Source organism: Garra rufa, chromosome 10 (genome assembly GCF_049309525.1).
Source record: "Garra rufa chromosome 10, GarRuf1.0, whole genome shotgun sequence".
NCBI lineage: Eukaryota > Metazoa > Chordata > Actinopteri > Cypriniformes > Cyprinidae > Garra > Garra rufa.
In genome coordinates, this window is record NC_133370.1 from 48,609,746 (window position 1) to 48,632,668 (window position 22,923).

General features: G+C 35.3%; 1 protein-coding gene across 1 annotated transcript in view; it reads right to left on the reverse strand.

The window, feature by feature from the left end:
- The window catches only part of cacna1eb (calcium channel, voltage-dependent, R type, alpha 1E subunit b), a 119,387-nt gene that overhangs the window by 21,869 nt on the left and 74,595 nt on the right, over nt 1-22,923 (reverse strand). Inside the window, exons 20-31 of the mRNA XM_073849236.1 lie at nt 22,242-22,516; nt 17,922-18,084; nt 17,681-17,810; nt 17,480-17,539; nt 15,635-15,741; nt 10,573-10,669; nt 8,344-8,504; nt 7,205-7,342; nt 1,915-2,116; nt 1,543-1,707; nt 1,279-1,389; nt 72-152 (exon numbers count right to left, since the gene is read on the reverse strand). Of these exons, the coding sequence (XP_073705337.1) occupies nt 72-152; nt 1,279-1,389; nt 1,543-1,707; nt 1,915-2,116; nt 7,205-7,342; nt 8,344-8,504; nt 10,573-10,669; nt 15,635-15,741; nt 17,480-17,539; nt 17,681-17,810; nt 17,922-18,084; nt 22,242-22,516 (1,690 nt within the window). The remainder of the gene's footprint in view (nt 1-71; nt 153-1,278; nt 1,390-1,542; nt 1,708-1,914; nt 2,117-7,204; nt 7,343-8,343; nt 8,505-10,572; nt 10,670-15,634; nt 15,742-17,479; nt 17,540-17,680; nt 17,811-17,921; nt 18,085-22,241; nt 22,517-22,923) is intronic.

A 22,923-nucleotide genomic window follows, 5' to 3' on the forward strand; every position in this document is an offset into this window, starting at 1 on the left:
GAAACCCTAGCGATGGCACTGATACACACTTCTGATTCATATTCAGATCCTTACATACAAAATATTCCTACCTGTAAATCTACCACAATTTCAGTAATACTGCCCAGCACAGTGATGAAGTCAAAGATGTTCCATGTGTCACGGAAGTAATTCTGTGAGGTGAGAACAGAGTGACAATAATGAAAATGATAAACAAGTAAACCAATTTACGTACAATACATTAAAAATGTATCCTTCTTTGAAGGACGTAGGGATAGTTCACCCAACAATGAACATTTGCTGTTAATCTTCTCACCCACCCATGATGTAGGTGTCTTTTTTCATCAGTAAATCAGTAAAGACGATTTTTAGCTGAAACTGTGCTTTTTGGTGATTCATAAAATGTAATGGCTGCTGGCACTTTGAAAGTCAAAAATGAATATCAGGCAACACAAAATTAATAACTGTGGCTCCTTGCAATATATTGAGGTCTTATGAAGCAACTTTGTGCATGAAACTGAAGATTACTTACAACAAATTGTTCTTTGAACCAGTTCTTTTTAGTGAACTAGACGAACCAGTTTATTAAATTGGACTGAATCATGTGAAACAGTTTGTGGTTCGAGCAGCACAGATCTCCAAGTTACTCAAACAAAACTCACTTTTCAGAGAAGTGACAGTCCCTCTGACTCAAAATGAGTGAAAAAATTGATTCAGTGCTCCAATTCCTCAACATTCACTGAACTGAGAGAACAGTTTGACTTGGAACAAAGACAGATTGAGCAGCTGAATGAAGAGGCCAAATGAACGTTTTTATGTTTTCTCATGCTTTATGTAAAATGGTGAGTTGATGAAGACTAGATTATTAAACTATCCTCGTTTCACATCACAATTGGGTGCTTTAATAGTATAATTGTGTATATATGATGTCATTGTGTGATTACATAAACCAACTGGTGAATTGATTATTTGAAAGAGATTACTTAAAGTTACTCAGTTTCCCTGAGGCTCTGGATTACAATGGAAAAATTAATGTTCAATTTCTTGCACAGACCAATAATTTTGCTTCACAAGACCTCATTATATCGTCAGGAGCCATGGGTATTAATTTTGTGTTGTCTGATATGCTTTTTCAACTTTCAAAGTGTTGATATCTGTTAACTTGCATCTTATAAATCACCAAGAACCTTCTTTACTGTTCTATTGAATGAAAAAGTAATCTACATCTTGAATGGTGTCAGCAAATTCATGTTTTCGTGAACTATCCCTTTAACATCAATGTGATGCCATTAAACTCACCATGAACCCAAAGGCCAAGATCTTTAAGATGCATTCCAGAGAGAAGAGCACAGTAAATGCAGTGTTGAGGTGCTTCAGGACAAGGTCATAGGCAGCTGGAGCCGAGTGGTACTGAAAAGCATTATGATTATCAATCACAAATGTTGTAATGCACCTCAGATTACCTCATTTGAGCTATTTCAGCTCAGCTATTTTCATATAGCTTGACATTCTCCATTTACAGAATGCTTTCCAAGTTGGAATATTGTATGTTGAAAGATATACCTTCATCATGAGCACTACTGTGTTGAGTGCAATCATGACTAGAACCGTGTACTCGAATGATGGCGACACCACAAAGTGCCACAATCGGTACTGGAGCGTCTGTCTGTTCTGAGGCATGTATCTCGTTAGGGGTTTTGCACTGATAACAAAGTCAATGCATGCCCGCTGGAAGAGTGAGATAAGAAAGCAGCGAAGGAACATGCAGGTTAGTACTGCAGATTAGAAACCTCTTTATTCATTTCAATGGTGTTAACATCACTAAATGATAAGGGCATGTTAAGGGCAGTTAATAAAGCCTAGCTACATGGAAAAACATGAAAGAGCTTGATGTGTAATCAAAGTCACATTTGTAGGCAAACTGTATATACTCACCTCGTTTTTCTCCAAATTGCACTCCTCCATCATTTTGTCTCCCTGCTCCTGGAATGTGATGATGATGAGAGCAACAAAGATGTTGACAAAAAAGAAAGGGAAAACCACAAAGTATATGACGTAGAAAATGGACATCTCCATTCGGTTTCCTCTGCTTGGGCCGTGGTTTTCTTCAGTCACATCCACCGAGTGTTGGAGAACTCTGCAGAAAGCATAATGAATGCATCCAGTGAATGACACGGTCATCTTAAAGGGGTCATTGGATGCAAAACTCACTTTTACATGTTGTTTGAACATAACTGTATGTTGCCAGTGTGTGTAAACAACCACCATAATGATAAAAATCCACCTTTTTTTAATTCAAGTCATTTACTCCCGACATCTGAACTGCCGAGGACGCAGAGGTTTAACGTTATTTTCGTTTTTGAAGGAAATGCATCTGGCCAGCTACATAAATACCTGGTTCTGCCATGAAACTCTAGATGACGCAGGCTGATGGGTTGTTAACGTAACTGTTGATATCACAGAGTTATACGACTTGGCACAAGTTGATTGGTTAATGTTGCATATGCAACCAATCAGCTTGCAGCTTGCAGCTTTTTGATTGGCTGGTAGCACTCACTTGGGCATTTCTTAACGTGCTTTCAGAGTTCCTCTGAAACCCTCCACCTTCCCCAGCTCCACCTGTATAGATCTGCTATGGGTTATTTTATGCTATTTGTGCAGCAGCAGTATTTCTTAAATACTCACAGCAACGTATCGCCATACGCTTTGACAGAAGCAATTGCTGTATTTGCTTGGAGCAGCAATCATCTACAACTACAGCAATAACCAACAGCAGCAGCAGCAGCATAGCAGATCTATTCCGCCAAGACCAAATACATTACCACTGTCATATCCATTATCATAGTAAACTACCGTTGTCATGACAGAAATGTGCCTATGTTTGCGTAAATCATTCGTAAATCATCTTTAATGCATCTTTGCAAATCGCCTTTCTTAAAAATGTGTTAGTTAGCAAGTTTCGTGGCTAAAGTAAACATTACGGCTCATAATTCCAAGGCAGAAAGGGGCGGGGTGAGCAGAGCTCATTAGCATTTAAATTAATTTTAATGCAACAAAACGGCTCTCTGTGAAAATGGTGTTTTTTTACACTACCACTGAGAAATTTTAACCAAAGTATGTTACAGACTTCTCATTAAGACCCCAACGCACTGGTCTCAAACTCAATTCCTGGAAGACCACAGCTCTGCACAGTTTAGCTCCAACCCTAATTAAAACACACCTGATCTAGCTAATCAACGTCTTCAGGATCACTAGAAACTTCCAAGCAGGTGTGAATTGAAGCTGGTTGGAGCTAAACTCTCCAGGAATTGAGTTTGAGACCTCTGCCCTAACGAATCATATCAACTTCTAGAAAAATGGGCATCCGATGACCCCTTTAAACCATTTATTTGCTGCTACATGGACTGAATATGTTGTTTGTTTTTTTCCAAAACATGGCTCCAATCTCATTAAAAAAAACCAGGGATCCTTTACGGTTTTGGGATTCTCAGAAGTGGAAGTCGTCATAGTTTAGATAAACTTTGAGAGAGTCTGATTATGTTGGTCTGAAGAAAGACGTCAAATTTGCCGTCACTCCCTCGCACTCTTTCTGTAAATCAAATGCCAAGGTAATATAACTCAAAGTATAGTGTTACAAATGCACATTGAATATTTTTAAGGGAAAAATTCTAAATTATGTTAATAGCTATATGAAAATGCACCATCACAGTCTGTGAAAAGGCCATTCTCAGTATTTTAAAATCTGCAGCATTAAATCTTTTTCCTGCTTCTTCACAGACATGCTGCTCAACCCACACTGAATTCATCAGTGACAGTCCACATTATATTTCCTTCCTTTTCAACCACTGATTCTTGGCATCAACTATTAAACAAACATCTCTCCACATGGATCCCAACTCTCAACTGCAACAGAAGAATCATAACAAACAGAGGTGACACGCCAATTCTGGGTCTAAACTGATGTTTTCTAAACTAATGACTATACTCCAGAAGTAAATTGTGAACTTCTGACGCAAAGTCTTCTGGCAAGCTGTAATATCTGAAAACAAGTTAGCTGGCTGCTCTTAGGGACCAGTTAATCCACTAATAATAACCAGAATTGAAGAAAATGGTTGTAACAAGATAAAATCTAATATGAAATCTGCTTAAAGGTGGGACTTGCAGACCTCGCAAAGGTTTCAGGAGATCTTTGACTGTGCACACAGTTGCAATTACCAATATCACGGCTTTCAGAAATGCCTGACCTTGAAGAAATGTTTTATGTGGAGGCTCACCTTTCTGAGCTCTCTGATAGTGTTTATGAAAACACATTTGCTTGCCTGGAGTTGCAACATTTGCGACTATAGTTCGTTATGAGTATAACGTTGGATTAGAAAGTAGAAAGAAGAGCTTCGATTGCATTTTCATTTCTTTAAAAGTCTGGAATATTAATGTGGATTTAAGGTAAACTGCTTCTTCAGTCCACTGGAGTTTGCTCATCCTTCTTTAGCTTTTTCCTGGGTGCACTTGCACAGTTTTTGAGATTTTCCAAGCCTCTTGGAGAAGATGGATCTTCTATGGATGAACCCCAGACTGACTTGATGATGGTGAGATCAGATCTCTGCGTAGGCCACACCATCGTGTTCATACGAAAGTTTCACTGGATTATAACAATATTTGCAAAAGAATGAAAGAAAAAAAACACTGGCACATCAAAACAAAACATGAATAACAAATGTTTTTATGTCACATCTAATGTGCCTGAGACTTGCACAGTTTCTCGTAATTTTCAAGGTTTCTGAAATTTTCTGGAAAGGTTCCGGTGACTGTTGAGTGATTTTGTTCATTCACACTGCCAAACGCTTTCACAACGTGACATCCATTGTGCTCGCAGAGAAGCCCAGCTCTTTCATGTTTGACATTTGCCAACATTTCTGGCATTCTGGATCCAATTTGCATTTCCACAGAAGGCTGTCTGGTAATTTGACTGCATTTTATCGGGAATCAAAGCCCAGTGCTTCATTATGATGGCATTCAGTCCTCTGGTTTTAGATGGTTTAATGAGCACTAACACCTTGTTAACATATTAATTTATTTAAAATGAATGAGAACGGTCTAATTTAAATTGGTTGTTTTATTCTGTTCACCATTATGTCCTTAACAGGCACTTATGCCCAGAGAAAGGCATTATCTATATGAACTTGAGTCCATTAGCAAGCACAAATGTTCAAAAGTATTCACCTCTACATCCCCATTCTTCAGAGGATGTTTGGGCAACCTGGCTGACACCAAAACGTAGAGAGCTAAATCCACACTGACACACATTTCCCTGGCAGATGTGTTACAAATACTTGAGAAGGCAGCAGAATAGCCCAGAACTGACAAGACTCTTCCTTGCAGGAAAGTCTCTATCCTTCTCAGATCTCAGAACAATCTTGGGAGCTGACCAAAAATGCATCATGTTGCCAAAATCTCCGTAACATACAGTAAGAAACATCCAGGCCTTCCTAAACCCTACTGTACTTCACCAAGCCACTGGTGAGTCAAAAGTTAGCATCCCCCTTTCAGAATCTGCAAAATGTTAATTATTTTACTAAAATAAGAAGGATCATACAAAATGCACATTTTTGTTTATTTAGTACTGACCTGAATAAGATATTTCACATAAAAGTTGTTTACATATAGTCCACAAGAAAAAATAGCCTAGGTTCAACCAGGTTCAATCCCCTTGATTCTTAACACTGTGTTGTTACCTGAATGACTTGAGTTGTGTTTTTTTTGTTTTGTTTATGAGTCCCTTGTTTGTCCTGAACAGTTAAACTGCCTGCTGTTCTTCAGAAAAATCCATCAGGTCCCACAAATTCTTTGGTTTTCCAGCATTTTTGTGGAACCCTTTCCAACAATAGCTATGTTTCCATTACAGATTAGTGCAAAACTTTGGCTCTATTTTATAATTGTCCATTAAAAAGTATTGCGAAATGACAGCGTTTACATTAACCGATGTTAGGCTACTGGCACATTATTTTTCCCTCCATCCATAAGTCATGGCAATGGATTTTTGTGGCTTATTTTGGCCATATTTAATCGAATGTGACCTGTAAATGTGGAAAAAAAATTGCCTGAAAAATCGAATTGCCTGAAAAACCACCTCATGCGAGCGTAAAAACTTTTTGTGATATGAGAGTTTTTGCGCAATTGACGCATTTCCATTAGGCATATTTTCAGTTCGCAATTTCAATTTGTGCAATTTAAAGGGTAATGGAAATGCAGCTAATGACTGTGTCACGTTGAGATCCATCTTTTGACACTGAGGACAACTGAGGGACTCATATGCAAGTATTACAGAAGGTTCAAACGCTCACTGATGCTCCAGAAGGAAACACGATGCATTACGAGTCGGGGGGTGAAAACTTTTGAACAGAATGGAGATGCGTACATTTCTCTTGTTTTCTCTAAATATTGTATTTTTTCATTTAGTGCTGCCCTTCAGAGGCTACAGAAGATACTTAGATGTTTCCCAGAAGACAAAATGAGTTAAAGTTACCCTGATCTTCAAATTCAAAAAGTTTTAAAAGGCTCTTAATGCATGTTTTTTTTCCTTCTGGAGCATCAGTGAGCATTTAAACCTTCTGCAATAGTTACAGTAACAGTTGCCCTCAGTGTGAAAAGATGCATCTCAAAGTCATACAGTCATTGTTGGAAAGGGTTCAAATACACAAAAATGCTGGAAAACCAAAGAATTTGTGGGACCTGAAGAATTTTTCTGACGAACAGCAGGCAGTTTAACTGTTCAGGACAAACAAGGGACTCATGAACAACTATCACTAAATAAAAAACACAGCTGTGGATCATTCAGGCAACAACACAGTGTTAAGAATCAAAGGGATGTAAACTTTTGAACAGGGCCATTTTTATAACTTCAACTATTATTTTCTCTTATGGACTATATGTAAACATCTCTAATGTGAAATATATTATTCAGGTCAGTACTAAATAAACCATAACATGCATTTTGTATGATCCCTCTTATTTTAGTAAAATTATTAACATTTTGCAGAAAGAGGGATGTAAACTTTAGACCTCAGCTGTATTAACAGTCTCGAAAACCATCAAGCAGTTTCAGTCAAATAGCAACAGATTCATTTTAAATTACGGTATAGTAAATGATGCATGATGGGAAGATTTATGTAAATACAAAATGCAAACTTGCGTTCAAAATCAATTCAGTATACAAAAATGTACATACTGTGGCCAGCCCTCCCCTGTGGACACAGTGAAGAGCGTCAGAAGCGCCCAGAGGACGTTATCATAGTGGAACTCGTGTCTCTTCCACTCCCGCTTCTTCACTTCCTTCCTGTCCCTCCCATAGTCAATGTAGTAGCCTCTATATAACACAGAACAATGCAAAAAATGGCAAACGAACGAACAAAACATTAATAAAACATGTACTTTTCCTGTACGTTCTGTTCTTTTGAAACTATCTACTGATATACTGTGTTAAAATAATCCAGAAAGACCAGTTCTTCAAACTACTACATATCAATGGCAAACGATATCGCAAGTACAACGGTTCTCATTTGTCCAGGAGTCTCAAATGATTGGTCTTAAAATGGTTTTAGAATTAAATTAATGGTAAACCAAAATTAATAAAACATAATTACCGAATTATTAACCACTCTCTACTTTAGTGGGACATTTTTTTTTAAAATAGCCTGATAGATCTAACTATGGAAGCCTGTTTACAGTATGCCACAGAATAAAAAAAAAAGTGTTATTATGACTTTTTATCTCATAATTCTGCTTTTTCAGTTTTGAAAATAAGCAAGAAATAAACTCACAATTCTGACATTTTTTTCGCAAATGCGAGTTTGTTTCTCGCAATTCTATTTTTTTCTCCAAATTGTAATATATAAACTTGCAATTGCGAATAAAAAAAGTCCAATTTTTAGGGGAAAAAAGAGATTTGTCTTTAGAATTGAGAGTTTACATCTCACAATTCTGACTTTATAGCACGCAATTACGAGTTAAGTCAGAATTGTAAGATATAAACTCAATTTGGGAGAACACATCTGACAAAAAATAAATGTAATTTTGAAACCATTCTAAAACGAAATTGCGTGTTACGAAGTCAGAATTGCACAATATAAACTCGCAATTCTGAGAAAAAAAGTCAGAACTGTGAGATCTAAACTTGCGACTGTGAATAAAATGAATTTTGAGATAAAAAGCAATTACCTTTTTGATTTGGGCTTCCATATTTAACAGATCTCTTTTGTATATTTATTTTATAAAGATTTAAGCAAAGTGTTCTTGTATCAAAACATTTTATCTTATAACATTTTTCACTCTCTTTCTTTAAAATATATGGCATTCAATTGCACTTACTGGCATTCTTTTTGCGTGCCCATCGATCCGTCCGTACAGTAGAAGAACTTTCCCTTGAAGAGCTGCACTGCAATGACAGCAAAGATGAACATGAAGAGCTTGTAGACGATGAGGATGTTGAAGACGTTCTTCAGGGATGTGACCACGCAGTCGAACACAGCCTGCAGGACAAAAGAAATAATCATCATATCGCATATCCCTCCTAAACAGGTCTTCAACCAGAGTTTCTGGTTTAAGCCACCTTTACACATTCACTACTGACAGAATGATGCATTACAGTACAGTACAGTACAGTGTATCTAATACAATCAACACCACATTTCCACATAATGCCTTTGAATGTATTTGCATTTGTTCAGTTATATCATGATGAACATGATGCACATCGCATTGCATTTTATTTGCAAGTGATCAAATCAAATGTTTGTGTTTTCAGGCAGTACAGTCATTTTCTGGCATGTTGGTTGCTATAGTAACGAGATCAAGTCAATCCCATGTGACTTTGCTCTACAATGACTGGAAACTGAAAGCTGACTGGAAAAAAGCTAGGTTTATGAGTTGGGATGGACCTTAATGCTCACATTTTTCCTTAAAAATGGTACATTTCCATACACATAAAATCAAAATACTGTTTTCTTCTCATGAGATTGGGTTAGAACTGAAGTGCACAAGGCCGGTAACTTAACATCTCTTTGTCAGCTCTAAATCCCTCAAGATCTCTCATGATCTCCCATCACTAATTCAATTATGGTTTGGTTAAATGGTCTGATGATAATTCGCATAATTCTAGCTCTGTATATGACTGCATATTGATTTAAAATGAAAAATGTCAAGTACTGCAAGTTATATTTGGCCCACTTTTAATTATTCACAGAGGGATTACTCATATTTGGACAGCAGAGTGTCCTAATTCATTCATTCATTCATTAGATTGTGTGTGTTTTTGTGAGACTGTTTCAGAGGAATATTCTTGGAATAAGACATTTCTTGACTTTCTTGATATCATACGCTAGTTTATCGCCCCAGCAAAGGTAGATGGTAGCATAAAATAATAATAAAAAATAAAACCAATTACACAGTCATTTTTTTAGCACAGGAGGAACCGAAAGCCTAACTTCAGGCTCACAAAAATGACTAATAATGTCTTTTACATGCATTTGGTACTATATTTTTACTACATGTTTTAATCTGTTATTCAGTGACTATACAACAAAGAAATATTCATGTTTGAATATTCAAAACATCAGGAATATAATTCAATATAATGAGTAAAACTCAATACTTGCAATTAATTTGCTACTAACTACTATTTTCAGATTCCGATACCGATATTGGTCTTATTGCATTAAGCAGGGCTTAAAAATGAAAATAAAAAAATAAAAAAATTGATGGGCTCACTCCAAACAAAATCGATATTTAACTGTTTTGTCTTACTGTACCGAAACTGGTCTGAGTAGGAAAAAATACCAGTTAATAGCGTTATTTATTTATTTTGTTTACTTTTTCTTTGCCTATAATAATAATAATAATTCAGTACAGCATTTTCTTTCCTCAAAAAAAAAAAAAAAAAAAACTTTAGTCATAGCCAATACAGCATCATCTTTTATAGATTTTGACAGATTTATTAAACAAAAGAAAAAAACTGTCAACACTTTAAAGACATTAAAGTATTTTTTTCAGATATTTACAAATGTTTGCAGCATGGATATGAAAATGCTATTCCTATAGAGAAAAAAAGACTAAATTAGTAGGCTATATGTTGCATTTTTTTCAGAAATAATGTAGGCTAAAATACCGGTAAATAAAGCAAAACGTGTAAAAATATTACATACACAATTAGGCTTTTTTGATGATAGAAGCACAACATCATTCAAAACGGTAATGCTTTTGCAAAGAATAAATATTATTTATTGGCCCTCTTCCTGCTATTTCCGATATGCAGATAGATGTAAAACAATTAATAAAAAAAATCGGCCGATATATTGGTGCAATGAATTTAATATCTTGAGTTTTATTGAAATAATTGATTGGTAATTTGATTATGTCTCATGTGGACTGAAAAAGTGCTTAAGTTTTTCTTTTTTGTGAATATTTTAAGTAGCCATAGTCACGATAGTTGTAAAAATAAGTGGTAAAAAGTGTAAATGTGAGCAGAGGGTTGGATTGTCCATTCTAGTTCTGCTTTTAGTCACAAATATATAAGCTTATGAATTGTAAAAGAGCAGATACCTTGAGTTTTGGAAGTCTTTTGATGGTCTTGAGGGGACGGAGAACTCTGAGAACTCGTAAGGACTTAATGGTCTTAATGTCTCGGCCTTTGTTGTTTCTGTGAATAACAAAACATCTTTTAGAAAATGTCATATTAAAAAAAAGAGAGAGAGAAAAAAACACACAGCACAATAACTGAATACCCCAACGTTGAATCAAATGTTTTTTTTTTTTTTTAAATGCATTAAAAAAGAAAACTTTTAAAAACGTTTATTCTGCACGGATCTAATGGATCCTTTCACTTCTAAAAATAATCATCTTTGCTTGCTGTGAATCACATGCAGTAATACAATGTTTAACTGGTAAAGTTTTGCATGATTCTGCATATTTTCTGCTTATGTACACTGTAAAAAGTTTTCACCAGATTCAACTTAAAAACCTAAGTTTAGCAGCTGCCTTAAAGGATTAAGTTAAATCAGCTTAAAACTACAAGTCTTTTTAACTTATTACAATAAAAATGAGTTGATTTAACTTGTGAGTTGAAATGACTTAAGTTGATTTAACTTAAAATGTTAAGGCAGCTGCTAAACTTAGGTTTTTAAGTTGAAAGTGGTGAAAACTTTTTTACAGTGTACAACAAATTAACTACGGCACACGTTTTGTCTAAATCTTAAATGCTGTTTAGTGCAGGTAGAAGGTAGAACCCAAGGTCTAGTAAATATATATAATGTCCTTGCATTACATGCATTAACATATTTTTGCATATTTTTAAACCTGTTATTCAATGACTATGCAATGAAAAAAAAATGTGTATAATGTTTGAATATTCAAAGCAATTCACATGAAGAAAACATGAAGGTGGCTCTTCGAGCTTGAACCGCACTGATGGTGGGAAAATTTCTTATTATGGCACTTATGAGTAAAAAGGCATGACTAATTGCATATTTAAATAATGAATCACACTAAATGAACAAGTTCTAATACATGACCGAAGAACATCTACTGAACATGGCTGAAATAGTTAGAAAATGAGTGAACATTGTACATTAGTAAATGCAAACGTGGATCAGACATCACAATATCAACACACATTAATAATGATCGGTGGCAACTGAATTCATAATAAAATGGACAGACAATGTGACAAATGAGAAGCGTCTGCTGTTACCCCATCAAATTCCTGGCAGCCACAGAAATACAATACAAACAACAACAGAGAGGCATTAAAAGAGGAAGAATCAACATTTTAAAGAGTGTGTAAAGCCATTACAAAACGAACCAGAGCAGATTTATGAACGTCTGGAATATCCTTTTATAGCATAACAACACAACCATGCTTATTAACAGCAATGACCCATAATATTTCCATAAACTATGAGCAATCTCTTATTATCTGAAAGGTTTCTGTACATAGGTCTTATGATAGGCAGCTTTCAGATCACATTATTAATAAATTGTGCACTGCGTGATTTTAGGGCTTCTCTCAAGGGTTTCCCAAATTGACTATTAAATTTAGGACACCATCGTTTTTTTATAACCAAAGCTCATTTTAGATCATGTATGTTTAAGATCATAGTTATATGTCTAACTTCCATCTCAGTTAGCAAACATCAGGCATTCAAGAGTATAACTTATATAACTTAAATGAGGGGTGTCCAAAGTCCAGCCCACGGCCCATAGCCTGCTCTGAATCAGATGCTTCAAAAATAGAACAGGATTTGGCCTGCTATTAAGAAAGCAAATGAAATTCATAGACTGCACTTTGTGTGTTGATATCACATATAGCCAAATCTGACAACACACCACCTCCACTAGTGCAATCGCCACCGGCTTCTTCCTCTACTGCCTTCATTTCACCATTGAAATGCTGTATAAAAAGAATAAAGAGCTTTTTCGGCTTGTCATACATACTCTTTTTGCATACAGTGCCTTGCAAAAGTATTCACATTTTGTTTTGTTGCTGCATTATGTTAAACTGCTTTAAATTACTTTTTTTCCACATCGATCTACATCTCATACACCATAATGACAAAGCACAAAACAGGTTTGTAACAACTTTGCAAATTTAGTAGAAATAAAAAACTGAAAAGATCCCGTCGCATAAGTATTCATACCCTTCTCTGGGACACTCGAAATTTATCTCAGGAGCATTCATATTGCTTCTAGATGTTCCTACACTTGGAGTGGAGTTAAACTGTGGTGAATTCATTTGAATGAGTCTGATTTAGAAAGGCACACACCTCTCAGAAAAGGTCTAACAGCTGAAAATGCATATCAGAGCAAAAACCAAGATAACTGCCTGTAGAGCTCAGTGACAGACTTGCGTTAAGGCGATGATCTAGAGAAGAGTTCAGAAACAAATCTGCTGCATTGAAGGTTGACAGAAGCATTCTCCATAATGGAAGACGATTGGAACAACTAGGACTCTAGAAAATGTCTGTCAGCCCTCATCCAAGCTGACAGAGATGGAGAGGTGAAAAGGTGAGGCAAAGAATGGCAGATAATTGACAAATGCAGATGTGCAAAGATGGTCACATCAGACCCAAAAAAGACTTGAGGCTGTAAAGGTGCTTCAACTATGTACTGAGTTAAGGGTATGAAGTTTTATTTTTAATAAATTTGTAAAATTTGCTAATCTGGTTTTTGTTTTGTCATTATGTGGGGAAAAACTAATTTAAAGCAGTTTAACATAATGCTGCAACAAAACAAAACTTGAAAAAAATGAACTTTTGCAAGGCACTGTAGCAGTGGTTATGAAATGCAGACTTTTTATACCCATTTAGCCTGAATACTCTACATTAGTTAGTAAGTGTGATTCTCGACTCCATTTTCCCAATCTGTCGAATAACACATCCAAACACAAGACAGTCATTACTTACTATTCTCAGTCTAGTACTGTCAACAGGAGCAAGTGCAGTCATATTTAACGAGATAGTTGTTCCAAATCTGTATGACTTACTTGCTTTACAAAAGATGGTTTTCTGGAAAAGGTTGATAAGCAAAAGGTTGATGATACACTGCTAAATCCAATAATTTACCATACTTAGATATATCACTGCAAAAAATGCTTTTCTTACTTAGATTTTTTGTCTTGTTTCCAGCCAAAATACCTAAAAAATCTAATAAAGTAAAAATAATTATCTTGTTTTTAGTAAAAACAAGTCAAAATTAAGTGGATTTTTGCTTAAAACAAGCAAAATAATCTGTCAATGGGGTAAGAAAAAAAAAATCTTATTTCAAGCAGACAACTAGATTATTTTTCTTACCCCATTGGCAGATTATTTTGCTTGTTTTAAGCAAAAATCCACTTAATTTTGACTTGTTTTGACTAAAAACAAGACACAATTTTTATTTGTCTAGAAAATCCTTCCTGATTCAAGAATTTTTAGATATTTTGGCTGGAAACAAGACAAAAAATCTAAGTAAGAAAAGCATTTTTTGCAGTGTAGTTTGTTATCTTTACTTAGTTGCTATACTTACTAGGTTTTGTTTTGTTAAGTTACAGCTACTTTCAAGGCAAGTAAAACTGCTATAATGGTAAGTTAATTTTTTTAAATCAACATGAATTTATGAAGTCAGCTTGATGTTCTCTTAAATATTTCAGTTGTACTGAAAGTTCAACATTTAAGATGACTTTTGAAAAACTAGTGAAAGAAAGACAAGTCTATTAAGAATTGCCCCACCTCAAAAATGTTTCTTACTTTCTTTACTTTTTTTTGTTGTTTCCAGCCAAACTATCTAAAAAAAATTTAAATCAAGAAAAAAAAAAAAAAAAAAAAAGTCAAAATTAAGTGAGTTTTTGCTTAGAACAAGCTAAATAATTTGCCAATGGGGTAAGAAAAAAAATCTTATTTCAAACAGAAAACAAGATTTTTCTTACCCCATTGGCAGATTATTTTGCTTGTTTCAGGCAAAAATGCACTTAATTTTGACTTTTTTTTTTTTTTTTTTTCTTGATTTAAATTTTTCTGAAAACAAGACAAAAATCTAAGTATGAAAATCATTTTTTTTTGCAGTGAACTAAAATTACATCCTGATTTTTTCCCCCTAATTTACAAGTTTCCTAGCATAGCAACTACCACTTTCCTTTAGACAAGCCAGAAAAAAAAAATATCTTCTGGTTATCCACTGAGACCTGAGAATGAAACTAATTACCCATATTCAACTCACAATTAATATCCAATTTTAGAAGTTCACCCACTTACCTATATCTATTAAAATACCCACTGTTCAACTCTTAATTAGCTTTAGTGAATGCCTAAAGATCGATATATGTACTAATTAATTGAGGGGTAGTATTTTATATATTACACATACTGTATATCATATCATTCCCATGGGGGCCATTTAGGATTTTTGGTGTGTGTCTGCTGCATCTATGTTTCTGTACAAGTTAGTTGGGTTCAAGAAGTCTTGTATCAAACCCCATATGCATTTTTTTTTTTAGTTCTTGCTTGTCCTGGGAATCAAAACCATGACCTTGATGTTACTGTTTAAGCTACAGAAATGGGCTGTTTATGTTGTAATTGGGCATTACATACTTCCATACTCTTTAAGTTGATGTGATAAATGGTTAATATAAATTACATGTATAATATTACATTTTTACAAGTCATACACATATATACAAAAATATATACATTTGACCAATGGGTCACAGTAAGATTAGATCATACAATAAAAATATCAACCCAGGCTCACTGGAAAAGCATGTCTATTTCGTCATTTCTGCTAATATTTAGATATTATGTTTCTTCGTGCATGTTTAACAACACTTACAGAGTAGGTGGTAAAAAAGCGTGTTTAGTTTACTCCAGAACAGATGAACGCATCTTGAAAATGAAATATCAGGTTGCTAAAAGTGATGCTTAAAGGTTAATGCCGTACCGCTTTGGAAAATAACATACCACCTACTGTACATTAATCCCTTCTCTAAACATAACCAATAACAAAAGCAAAAGTGAGGTAAAAACACATTTGTCATATCATTGTATGTATTTTAAGGCACTTTGACTTGACTAACTAAACCAGGAGTGCAACTCAGTAAGTTTACAACATCAGAAACATACATACAAACACTTACGTCAATGCAAAGGCAATTAGAGCTCCGACCACCACTATAAAGTCTAGAATGTTCCACAAGTCCCGGAAATATGATCCATCATGAAGAATGAGGCCCTGGTCAATCATCTGTATAAAACAAATAAATGAGACCGTCTCAAAATGTACAAACACAAATACAAGGCAATTCACCCACGTGACAATTTGTGACCCTGGACCACAAAACCAGTCATAAGGTTAAATTTGACAAAACTGAGATGTATACATCATATGAATAAGCTTTCTATTGATGTATGGTTTGTTAGGATAGGACAATATTTGACTGAGATACGTCTATTTGAAATCAGAAATCTGAGGATGCAAAAAAAGAAAAAAGACTGAGAAAATCACCTTTAAAGTTGTCCAAATTAGGTTCTTAACAATGCATATTACAAATCAAAAATTACATTTTGATATGTTTACAGTAGGAATTTTACAAAAAATCTTCATGGAACATGATCTTTACTTAATTTCTTAATGATTTTTGGCATAAAAGAAAAATCAGAAATTTTGACCCATGCAATGTATTTTTGGCTATTGCTACAAATATACCCCAGCGACTTAAGACTGGTTTTGTGCTCCAGGGTCACATTTGTTAATGCAGATTCAGCAAACAATTTGTAAATTTAAAACTTTGTGTGCACACTTCGTGTTTTGCATTTGTAAAACACTTTTTGTGAATGTAAATATACAAATATACAAATACATAAACTTTTATGCAATTATGAATCGTATATTGTAAACATGTTTATTTTGAGATTATTCTGGCTCTGTACTACCCTTACGAAAAAGACGTTTATTCAAGGGTGATATTAGTATACTTCTTTTAAACTAAAGAAGTAGGAAAGTACACTTTCAGTCTACTGAAATATACTTAAAGTGACAGTCTAAGTATATTTGAGCTATACTTGTGCTAAGAATCTGTGTTTTCATCGTTATACGCATTGTTATACAGAATTTCCAAAACACAAGTGAAGAAGAAACCGAAACAACAGATGCTTCCACATGTAATCTAACACAATCGTCAGACATAAAACAGCATCAAAACCATAGATATGATAATTGTGTAACGTTATGGAATAAAATGTCGACCCATGAAGAGGTAATAATGACTGTCAAGCTTTGGGGTGTTGATCAACTATATCTACTTTTTTTAGGTTTTTGTTCAAAATGTTGTTTATTTATTTTTTATTCATGAAACTTACCCACATTCAAGTGTTTATAAAAAAGAAAACATGAAACTAGAATAAAATGTTTTTGTTTACAAGCAGATACCCTCTTCTTTCTTTTGATGTTTAGTATGTTCAGATATTCATACAACAAAATATACACAAATTAATAAATAGGGACATAGTAGTACACTTAAAGTATGATGTAAAGTTCACTTAAAGATGAGTATACTTGCAGTATAAAACTACTAAACTAGTAGTTCACCATACTTCAAAGTGTACTAAAAATGCATAAAAAGTATTTAATTAGTAAACTATCAGTATACCTATACGTTCACTTTTAGTATACTGAAAACATAGATGTAAACTAGTTGTGTACTGTGTACTGAGTTTTCTACTGTTATACTTAAAGTGTACTTTTATATACTAGAAAGTAGGCCAATTTAGTCCCAGTGAGTTTTGAAATGGTACATTTAAAGTATACTACTAGTACACTGATATTTGTATACTTACTACATAAAGTATACTTAAAAATATACTTGAACTTAAGTGTACTTAATAAATTAAACTACAAGTTTACATCTTTTTGATAAGGGTAGACTCTTTAAGTTGGCTGAAATGGCTTTGGATGGAGGTTTGCAAGAAAGAAACCTAGTTACCTTTATAATCATCTCAAATGTGAAAACGCCAGTGAAAACATAATCGAAGTAACGGAGAACCTGCAAACACACAGTGAACAAACCTGTCACTTTCATTTCATGATACAACAATTTGCAAGTTGTTTTGAAAATACTCACAGACAGTCATTACATTACTCATGACAGCTTAAGTATGCCATATGTTGAAATATAATGGTTTACTTTATTCCTCTCTGAATTGGTGCACACAGGGTCTTCAGCAGCCAGTGCAATGCTGCTGGCCACAATCACCAGGAGGATGGTCATCTCAAAGTAGCGCAGGGTCACCACATAGTGGCAGATCCTTCTGATGCTGCAGTTACACAAAGAACATGATCTTAGATGTTAGATTTGGACTGTTTTGTCATGCATGGTATACTGTACAACAGCTAAAGGTGTAGGATCATGTAAAAATGCAACTTACGGATTTTTGCTTTTGAAAATGAACATGCTGTCTGGTGTGTCGGGTTTGGGGGCAGTCGGCTGTTCAACTCCATTCTCAACATCATCGTCATCATCATCATCATCATCATCATCACAGTCATCAGCTTTGTCTGAGTAAGAGGCCTCCACGTCTTTGAAACTGACTGTGATCAATTAAATCAAGAGAAGAAAACAAGCAGTTGAGCATTTTATTAGGATTTACATATTCATTTTAGACAAAATGAGTAGTGAATTTAGATACGACTACACACTTAAAAATAAAGGTGCTTTAAAATTGCAGTTCTTGCTTACCTTTTTATAATCTGAAGAACCTTATTTGCCACAAAGAACCTTTTGTGAAACAAAAAGGTTCTTCAGATGTTGAAGGTTCTTTATGGAACCATTTAGACAAAAAAAAAAGTTATTCTATATGGCATCGTGAAGCACCTTTATTTTTAAAAGTGTACCTGAAATTCTCATAAAACGAGTTTTCATTCACTCAGTAATTGTCAGATGTACACATTTTGGTAACACTACATTTATTTCACAGTGGCCTTATTACATATGCTTACTGTAGTAATGCATGTATCTAACCCTTAAATTAACCCTAATTCTAACCCTAACACTACAGTAAGTACTCAGTACTTAAATATGCAATTAAACTCTACATGTTCTTAAACTTTTTTTTGTTTTTGTTGATCCCACTGTTCAAAAACAATGCAACATACAATATATCCTAGTGGCTTAGTTTTTAATGCATAACTTTGGGCTTGTGTTTGTAATTAAAGAAACATTATTTTATATTATTTTTTTTATATTTTGCTTTTAATTTTAACTCATTTTGCATGCATATGTAGCTAGCTGTGTGAAATTAGGTAAAACAAAAAACGGGTTATTGGATAAAATATCAGTTACACTTTATTTTAGTGTAAACTTCTTCCCACTCCTTTTCAAATATGCTGAGAAAAAAGAAAGGAAAAGAATATATATAGGAAGATCGTTGTTTTTTTGCTGTCTTGTTGACATGTTTCTTGCATATTTGAAATAAAATGACAATCAAATCAAATCAAATCAAATTTTATGGTGCTCTTATTACAATGTAATTCTGGTATTGTGTACAATTAATTACCAATGTGTACTTGCTATAGGTTTAGGCATATAATTAAGGTTTGGTTTAAGGTTATTTCTGTAATTATGCTTAATTTTCTGTTATTACTGTAGTGCGCAAATATGACATGTATCAAGGACATTGTAAAATAAAGCCTTATTATCGTCTAAATTTTGCCATTTTTCAATTAATAATTTCAGTTATTATTAATATATTTTTTAAAATAAATACATTTAAACATCATTACATTCAAACAACAAAAAAGTAAAATCTATCTTTGTGAAAAGTTACTAAAATAACATTACATAAAACACAAAATTGTAATGTAATGGGTTAAATTCCTTATGCTTATCATTAGTTATTCATTTTCTGTTTATAGTGAAAGCTTCTTTTATTTAAAAATGTTTTGTGCAATTTCGGGATTTAGTTTGGGTTCTGTCTAAAAATATGACAGCACTGGGCGAGTCAAATATGCCTGTTTCACTACTGTGAAAAACAGTGTGTTAAATGAGAAGTATGACAAAACAGATGACTTCCTCTGAGATATTGAAATGTATTATCTGCCTCTGAGAAGTTGTGAATGGCAAGGAAGCGACACCACTGATAGTGTAGGACACACAAAAATGCCTACAATAACGCAGTATGTCTGGATTGTATTCACTCCATGCATGCATACTTGCATAGAATATACTTTCTATGCAAGTATGCATGTCACAAAGAAAGTCCTTCATCAAATGTAATGATTTTGCATGCTGCAACAAGATTTCAGAGTCGCTTTGGCTCTGAAACTGTGAATAGAGTGTGATTGCCAGAGTAAATATATCAGACTGCAAATAGCTGGCAAGTGTGTTGCAGGTCTCAAAGTACATATGTTTGGGTATTCATTGAACATCCACTGACCTGGACATATATAAAGTTTGTTGCGCCAGTATGCCTATATGTTTCTGTCTGATATGTTATATAACTAGACTGCCTGTTGCTAGGCGCTCTTTCCCTCACATATCTTTACAAATGAAATTCACTCAGTTTATATGATTTGCAAAAGCTTTACCTCCTAGGTTTTGACCACGATTACCTGTGATTGTGTGCATCTGAGATGTAATTGGGCTTTCGCTTTTATTACACGCTGGAAGCCATAAACCTGAGCCCACTGAGTGGCACTTTTTTCATCTTGTGTTAGGTTTGGGGGTCTAAATGCCTTCTACTGTAGATTTTCGCAGAGTGAACACTAACCTAGATTTCACCCAGCACCCAGTGCCAAGCTCACTACAGCACTGGAACAGAATACTCTGAAGGCGAACTGCTCTTTACTTTCTGAGACAGCTGAAGAAGCTTAGATTGCCACAGGCATTGATGACCCAGATCTGTGTCTCTATTAATGAATGTGTCCTCACTTTAGCGAATTATCCGCTCTGCAAACAAAATGAATGGCTCCTGTCCACCCTTTCTTTAGCACTCAGCCATCAGCAGCTGAACTACTTCACTACAAATCAACACTGCTGCACTTTGACCATCTTCCTTTAAGAAACTGCTATGCGAACCGAACCAAAAAATGGGCACCTCATTTCTAAAAACGGCTTACTTCAATTATTCAATTTCTAAACCTATACTTCACTCCATGCCCTGCATATAATACATATTGAGTTATAGAAATGGGTTTTACATATCTCTTCTGACAAAATTACCAGTGAAAACAATGCTTACTGCAAAAAGGCACTTACTTTCTAGAGATATTCTGTGGTTGACATGCTATTACTCCATATAATGCCTTTAAAAATAATTGTGCTACCTTTTGTATAATCATTATGCATGCATGAAAATGCATTTTTATTTAAAAGTTTTAAAAGTGACTAGTCAAAACATTGTAAGGATGTTTTTCTTTACTAGTAAATGATACAATTTTAGGACAGTTTTGGATGGATGGATTGATGGACGGATGGGTGAATAAATGGATAAAGGGATGGAAGGAGGGTGGGACGGAGGGATGGATGGATGGATTGATGGAGGGACAGTAGGATGGATGGATGGATTGATGGACGGATGGGTGAATAAATGGATAAAGGGATGGAAGGAGGGTGGGAGGGATGAATGGTTGGATTAATGGACGGATGGGTGAATACATGGATAAAGGGATAGAAGGAGGGTGGGAGGGATGAATGGATGGATTAATGGACGGATGGGTGAATACATGGATAAAGGGATAGAAGGAGGGTGGGAGGGATGAATGGTTGGATTAATGGACGGATGGGTGAATACATGGATAAAGGGATAGAAGGAGGGTGGGAGGGATGAATGGTTGGATTAATGGACGGATGGGTGAATACATGGATAAAGGGATGGAAGGAGGGTAGGAGGGAGGGATGAATGGATGGATTGATGGAGGGACAGTAGGATGGATGGATGGATTGATGGGCGGATGGGTGAATAAATGGATAAAGGGATGGATGGAGGGTGGGAGGGATGAATGGATGGATTGATGGACGGACAGTTGGATGGATGGATTGATGGAGGATGGGCAAATGGATGGATAAAGGGATGGAAGGAGGCTGGGAGGGATGAATGGATGGATTGATGGACGGACAGTTGGATGGATGGACGGACAGATGGACTGATGGACAGGCAGGGGGGATGGAAGGAGGGAATGATGGATTGATGGAGGAATGGATGGATTAAGACAGACAGACTGATGATGCATTGATGGATGGATGGATGGATGGACGGACGGATAAATGGATGGATGGATAGATGGTTGGATTGATAAATGGACAGATGCATTGATAGATGAATGGATGATGTGTTGATGGATGGATGGATGGATTGATAGACGGACAGATGGATGGATGAATCAACTGATGGACAGGCAGACGGATGGATTAATGGACGGACAGATGGATAGAGGGATGGAAGGAGGGAATGATGGATGGATGGATGGAGGAATGGATGGATTAATGGACAGACAGACAGACTGATGATGCATTGATAGATGGATGGATGGATGGACAGACAGATAAATGGATGGATGGATAGATGGTGGAATGGATGAACGGATGCATTGATGGATAGATGGTTGATTGATGGATGGACAGATGCATTGAACATGAATGGATGGTGCATTGATAGATGGATGGATGGATGGACGGATGAAAAGATGGACGGACGGATGAATGGATGGATGCATTCATGCATGGAGGAATGGATGGACAGATCAAATACCAGTCATTGGTGCCATTTCCAACAGAGGCTGGGTTGATGTCTCCCGTTTAATGCTGGTTTCTGTCATACACTCATCCTGGTTTAGATAGCTGCCATTGTTCTCAATGTCTGAGGTGTCCCCTGAGATGTACTTGGATTCTGATGTAAACTCTTCATTATGCCTCAGGAATGGAGTTTCCTGACTTTCCACTTGATCTTCCATTCCAGTACAGACAGTCTGAAGCTCCTGAAGTTCAGACACTTGGGAAATCCCTGTCACATCACCCACAAACTCTCTAAAACACAAACATACAGGTGTGAACATTTGATCTTATTAAATAAGGAAAACATGTTACATAACTTTGCTGTGTGTTGTGCCTAGCAAAACAACAAATGGAAAACCAAACTGGAGTCTGATTAGGAGTTTTTTTTTAAATTTTTTTATGTAATGTAATGAAGTTTCAAGTACTTTTATTTTTTGGAACATGATTACGTAATCCAGAATAAAGGTAAAAAGTTACTAGTTGATATGTAGTTTCCTAGAAGTTACTTATACTCAACACAACGTCTAAAGAGACCATCATAATAAAGTGTTACCAACTAGGAGTGTACCAGGATTGTAACATTTGTCAAAAATAGTAGGCCAAATTCAAATAAGAAGTAACAGAATGTCAACATCGAATGTAAACTAGCAACATAACTA